Raw genomic sequence first — 6,776 nt, 5'->3', positions numbered from 1 at the left:
AGTAGCTAGCTGATAATCCTCTTGCCATGTAATTCACTAAAAAAAAATAGTGAACTTGAAAACGCGGTACTCACAGAGTGTCCGAGACGTTATTTTGTGATGGGAGAATTATGAAAGCTTGATCAAGTGAAATGTGGTTAAATCCACGTGTGTTTTGTCTGTAGAAATAGACATGTGCTGAGGTATCAGCAACAGTTATTGTATTAATTGCAATAAATCTGTAGATTAATTCACCTCACTCTGAACGAGTTGAGTGTTACACGGCGCTGTAAGATAAGAATCTAAACAGTGCTTTTTGGGTGGGTAGTGAGACGCGCCGACGTCTCACTGACAACCCACAGCTAGGAAGCTCATGCTGTGGACGTTGCCATAGTAACAAGTCGTAACCCGGAAGTCGAAGGAAACCTTTTCCGGAGGGAACTTCCAGCGCCATATTGAGCTGTTTGTAAACAGATAGGCAAGTTAAGCTATTAGCATCGAAGGCTAGTAGTTAGCACGTAGCATTTGTGGTCAAAGGCAAAGAGTTTTGCAGTGCTTGAGGTGACTCGATCAGTCACATCTGATTTCTTTCGCTATTTCACACTGATCTCATCCTACCTCTCCCACCTCTCTCTCCTCTTCTCCTCCCATTGAAAAGAACAGACAGATGCAAACTTTATAAACCTTATTGCAACGCGATTTTAACCAAACGTCAGATTAGCGATCTCACAAGTTGTTATAATCACGTTGGTTAAAATTAAAAGGGTTGGCCTCTTCCCTTCGGCGTGTTACTATCTCATTAAACTGCACCGTTGTATTGTTATTAACAATTAATCCTGGCCAGCCTAGGCCGTCTTACTTTAATGCTACGTTGTGATTAATTCAGCTATAACGGCCCTTATGATTTTATGGACATCAGTAAATATTATCAATTTGCTATACGTAAGGATGTGAAATTGTGAAGTACATTTAATAATTAATTACAGATTTGGAATTTACATTCCATTTCCTAAATTAATTACAGATTTGGAATTTACATTCCATTTCCTAAATTAATTACAGATTTGGAATTTACATTTCAGTTCATAAATTAATTACAGATTTGAAATTTTAATTTCATGTCATAAATTAATTTCAGTTCCTGCTTCCAATTGTAGGCGCCATTATAATTAGAAGACAACAACATTAAACGTTTAATCTTTAAGGATAGCAAGTTACTAATACTGATTTTATAATTAATTACATATTTGGAATTTTAATTTCATTTAATAATTAATTACGGGTCCTGTTTTCATATTGCCACGATATTTGCTGATCAGTCAGCAAACATCATAAAATTTTTAATCCTTAACCAGCAATGGTTAGCATTAGGGTTTGAGTCATCCTGCTTCAAGATATAAATTGATTAATAGTAATTTTAATTACTCTCATCAATTTTAATGATAACATCATTAAATTTTAACCAGGAAATACCATTGCTAACCCTAAATTCTAATTTAATTAGCAAATGGGCCTTCTTTCCCTCTCCCTTTCAGTTATTTAATTCATTTAATACATTGGGAGAGCAAAACTTTTCTCTCTCTTCTTCTGCTTCTCTCTCTCAGCTGTTTCCTTCTGAGTTGACTACTGCGGTTATTTTTGCTGGGATGTTGCCTGTGGAAATCACAAAGCAGAGAATTTTGAGAAATTGAACAGGTATTTTGTGAAACATTGAGAACGCCGTTTCAAAATTGTCTTCCATTTACCTTTCACTTGCTTAAGAAACCCTACCTAGCTAAGAAGACTGACAGGCACCCGCCAAAATTTGAACAAGCATCCAGGAACGAAAAATTGGTGAATGGTGTCAATCGTAACAGCTAAAAAACCCAATACTGTCATTTTTATTGTTTTTCCTTCACACGGAGGAATTTTAATAACAATCACAGTCCTGTGGTTTGTGGTATTAAGAAATCCCCATTCCCAAACGCCGGTTTAGAAGCACCCTTCTAAATCAAACTTAACCAAAAGGAAAAAGAGAAGAAAATTCAATTATCCTCATTCTGCTACCAGAAAAGGGTATCTTGTTGTTATATCTTTCCCTCTCATCTTACCATTAACTTTCTTTCCTTTCAAAAAAAAAAAACTTTTCTCTTACAGGAAAATTGGAAGCAGCCAATTACTATCCTGTCCGCTGCTCCATTTTGTTTGTTCTTTTTCTTTCATCCCTCCGTTCTCTAACTGTGCTACCTGTGTGCTTACTAATTTTCCCCACAGAGACTACAAATTAGGAGCACGCCCACCAGAGAATCACAGTCACCGAGAACTACACTCACCTGTCCCTTACACACTCACTGTCAAACCACAAGTGACATTGCACACTTACACCTCTGTTTTGCCTTGTTTGTTTTGTTTTGTTTGTTTCCTCTTCTTCAAGGTCTGTGTCAGTCTAGGTTCTAAGATCTCCCTCACCACGCCAAAACATGTCTCGCACAACAGACTCTATTGGCCACTGGGAAGACCTTGAGACATGGCTAAGTGTTGCAACAGACAGCCTCCTACCTAAGGCTGCTGAAACACTGAGGCATCAGACACAAGACCAGCTGGATGACAACATAGCAAACCTCATGAAACAAGACCCAAGTCAGAGCTACAGTCACAAAGAATTAGCAAAGATCACCGGCTCCTTAAGCCACACACTCATCGCCACCCTCAAGCTGAGCGACAGGCACGCCGCCCATCTCCAGCAGGAGCTAACACGCGCACAACGACGCGTCGAGCAGCTAGAACTGGAGGCTCAGGAACGACAGGAAGGGCATGATGAAGTGGAACAAGGCGCCGAGGAAGAGATCACTAGGCTAAAAGAAACCCTAGCAGCCGCTATCCAAGAAATGGAACGAGGCAAGGCTGACCACGCTGATCTCTCCAGCAAGCTACAATATGCCGAACAGCTCCTGGAAAAGGCAAAGGCCGACTTCAGAGACAAGAACGGCCGAATTAAAGCCCTTGAAACTCACCTGGATGAGTCAAGAAACGAGATCAGTCGCCTAACACTACAGCTGGACTACATCAAAGAGAAGTCCGACAGCATCAGAGAGGAACTCAGACATGCCTACGAGCTGCGCCCTGAGCCTACAAGAACCCGACGAGCACCAGTCTCACCCCTGCCTAGCAGGACCGGGTCACCTGTTCCTCGACTGACACGTGAGCAAAAGGGGGAGGGGGCAGTGCTGAAACATTCACCGACTCCCTCTGAAGAACCTTACCTCACGACAAAGCTAAGAGAACTTGCTCCAGCCAGCCACAGAGCATCGCATGGCTTGGACCTCAAAGACCTCGACAAGCTCGCCAGAAACATTGGCAAATTCACCCCAAGTGTGCCAGGTAGCCAGGATGTCCAAGCTTATCTGCAAGACGTCGATTTCCATCTGGAAATGAGGCTCAATGTCACGGACAAAGATAGACTCTATTTGCTCCGAACAACAGCCAGCCCTGACGTACGCAGTTTCCTGGACAGGCAGCCTGCTCACACAAAGGCTGACTACCACCTCCTCCGAGAGGCCCTCATTAAAGAATTCGCCGACCCTGAGTCAGAACAAGGACTAGTGGCTGCCCTGGAGACGAGACAAGGACGTCATGAATCTCCTCAAGCCTACTACAGCCGACTCAGACGAGCATACTTCGGAACTCGCAACGAACCGAACATGGAAGATGATCTAAACTTCAAAACTCTCTTCCTGAGAAACCTCCATCCTGGAGTAAGCCACCATCTGGGCGTTCTCGCATGTCCGCGAACAATGAATGCTCAACAGTTGCGTGACTTGGCACAGAAAGCCTACGGCAAACAGAAGATGGCCTCAGAAAAGGGCGCCAAAACCCCAACAGTTCTTGACTTCAACACTCAAAGTCAAGGTCTGGCTCTAGAGGGCGCCCAACATCAAGACCATGCCAAGCCGCCACACAAAGAGTGGAACACACCCTCGTCCAACAGAGAACGAGACTCCCATGCTGGTACCCGACCTAAACAGAGGAACAACCGCTGGGATGGACCGCGTGGACGACAACACTCACCTGGACGTCACTGGGAAAAACCTTGGGACCAATCCAGACCTCGTGAGACTCAATGGGACAGATCGTGGAATCAGCCCAACTCGTTTGGAAACTCAAGAGGAAAAGGCTCATGGGAATCCAACGGAACCTCCAAGGGAAAACGACAGACACACCCTGGAGCACCCAGTCCAAGGAATCAACGAAGAAACTCGCAAAGATTCCAAGCTGACCAAGCTCAAACTGAATCCACACAAGAACAAAACACATCACCGTGTTTCGACTCACAAGAGCTAATGAAAATGATGATGAAAGAGTTCTTCCACCGAAAGGAGGAGGATCGGAAGTGGGAAAAGAAAGAGAAACCAGAGTCAGCCTGACTAGCAGCCGGAAGAGAAGGCAGCGACCAGCTGACCCAACCAGCCACAACATATATATATACACACTATATATATATATATATATATATATATATATATATAAAATTCTCCAGCTATGATCCTTGAGTTTTTGGCCACTCAAACGATCCTCCTCGGCATGCAATAAGACAATATAGACACATGTCCTCTTTCAGGCAGATTTGTAACAAGTTGATTGGAACCTCTTAATTATTGCCCTGATGGTGGAAATGTGAATTTTCAATGCTTTAGCTCTTTTCTTACAGCCAATGTTTTGCTGCACATCAGAACTATTGTTTGTGATGGACGATGAAGGGAGTTTGGCCTTTGTGTTCCCTCATATTTATAGTCCTATAAAATAGAAAAGTCATGGCTTTTCATTCACCCTGGTGTGCTAAAAATGTAAAAATGAATAGGAATATACTTCAGAGATATGTTATTAATGAGAATTTCTAGGGGTGCTAATAATTGTTGGTCAACGTTTTACCTCAATAAAAGGAATTTTTTGAATGAAAGATCAAAAGGGTGAACAATGCAAAACTTTTCACAGCCCTTGTTGCTCATATTTACCAAGGGGGCCAATAATTCTGACCACAACTGTATGTCTATAATTAAGGGCTCCTTTAGAGCACCTTTCCAAGAAAATCCCTTTTTATCACCTTCTTCTTGGGCACTTCCTGAGGACAGGATCTTGGGTAACAGTCTGTGGAAGCTTCCGTCTCCTTCTGGCTCCCTGATTAGGATTCTTGTCTACACCAGCATCATGACACATCTGATCCTTTTCCTCTTGAACCATATCATTGAATTAAAGGTGCAATCAGTAATATTATATGTTGCACTGACTGATGTGTCAGTCACCACAGACTTACACTAAAATCTGGAGTTCTTAATAACAATTTCAAATTTCACCATTAATCGTGGAAAATCATGGACTGTACACTTACAGTACACATTAGCACATTATTGTGACTGCCAGTAATCCTAGAACAGATGCTTGAAAAGTTGCCAATATAATCACACTGTTCTGCAATATCACTATCTCTCTCACACTCTCTCTCTCTTTCCTTCAGCTGCTCCTGTTAGGGGTCGCCACACTGGAATTATCCGCACAGCCATTTGGCACAGGTTTTATACCGGAGACCCTTTCTATTACTAGATCTAAATTGTTTATCTATGTTTCCAATACACTGTTGTGTGTCATTTAATACAACTTTAATCTTTTTGACTTTTTAATAGTTTAAAAAAGAAAGAAGCAAAAACAGAAGAACACACTTCATGTACTGGTGTATGTGATAATGAGTTTGCTCACCCCGACAGGAAAACCCCGGCTCAGCTTCCAGGTCTCTCCTGTCATATGATGGTATCGTTCCATTTTCTGCTGGAGTAACAAGTTCTGTCTTGGCTTTAACACACTTTCAACATAGTCGAATGTCTTCATAATATGAGAAACTACATATTTATTGTTAGAATATATTATATTCATATCATATATACTCAACTACAGTGGAACATTTAATATTTTTTCACTTTTAATATAGAGAGTCGTGTTGAACCTTGTCATTGTGTTGATGTTGTTGAATTCTTCTAATTTGCTCTTGTTTCAGTCTGTTGGATTCATGCAGGGGGCCTGCAAGATGACAAACGTCAACTTCAATTATAAAAATAAGCTCTAACAGAAAATGACACAACTACACAAACATCAGATTGTCATCTGAAAGTACGCAGCTCTTGACACAGCAGAAAGAAGAAAGATTTCAGCCTCAGGAACATGTAAATCAGCCATGTGCAGATGCCCAGGAATATGAACCCGCATCCAGCCAGCTTCAGAGCATCTTTAACACCTTTAACACACATCACACTCATAAAACACCATTTCAAAGGCTCCCTTACGAATTCATAAATTTTTATACATCGAAAATTGTTACAATTTGATATTAATAAATTATATAATTAATTATATTTCATCGGTTACATTTTTAACACATTTTGTGTTATGTTTAAGACGTTACAATAGATTTATAATGAATTTAACATTTTTAACATTTAATTAATGTCGATAATAAGACAATGTAATGATTCCAAGTTACTATTAGGAAATTCACTATTTTTGTCTTGCTCTCCTAAAAATGAGTGACAGCTAAATTAAACTCTGGATTTTCTTTTTTTTATTTCTGATTTCATGTTTCGCCAGAATAATGATTATCATGATAATGTGTTACCAATTAACGAGCGTTTCCATGAAATTAAGCAAAATCCTACCAGTAAAACACAGAACGCAACACATCTGTTAGACATGTCAGCAGTGATAGAAATAACAGCATGGAAGTAACATATCCACTTACTGTGCGCCCCTATTTTTGAGCATTTTCTGAAAAA

General features: G+C 40.8%; 2 protein-coding genes across 2 annotated transcripts; one reads left to right on the top strand and one right to left on the bottom strand.

Annotated features, from left to right (window-relative positions):
• The first annotated feature begins 1,695 nt into the window (after positions 1-1,695).
• Positions 1,696-4,425, top strand: LOC107716982 (uncharacterized). The gene has a single exon (XM_016523623.1). The coding sequence runs from the start codon at positions 2,439-2,441 to the stop codon at positions 4,380-4,382; it is 1,944 nt and encodes a 647-aa protein (XP_016379109.1). The 5' UTR covers positions 1,696-2,438; the 3' UTR covers positions 4,383-4,425.
• Positions 4,426-5,055: 630 nt separating this feature from the next.
• On the bottom strand, positions 5,056-6,695 carry LOC107716981 (UBX domain-containing protein 8-like). Its single transcript, XM_016523622.1, has 5 exons — positions 6,620-6,695; positions 6,122-6,241; positions 5,954-6,048; positions 5,710-5,832; positions 5,056-5,184 (listed from the first exon to the last, which is right to left on the bottom strand). The coding sequence occupies exons 1-5, from the start codon at positions 6,693-6,695 to the stop codon at positions 5,056-5,058; spliced, it is 543 nt and encodes a 180-aa protein (XP_016379108.1).
• Positions 6,696-6,776: the final 81 nt, after the last annotated feature.

Source organism: Sinocyclocheilus rhinocerous, unplaced genomic scaffold (genome assembly GCF_001515625.1).
Source record: "Sinocyclocheilus rhinocerous isolate Xijiao unplaced genomic scaffold, SAMN03320098_v1.1 scaffold16017, whole genome shotgun sequence".
Classification (NCBI taxonomy): domain Eukaryota; kingdom Metazoa; phylum Chordata; class Actinopteri; order Cypriniformes; family Cyprinidae; genus Sinocyclocheilus; species Sinocyclocheilus rhinocerous.
This window is presented reverse-complemented; position numbering and strand designations above follow the sequence as displayed.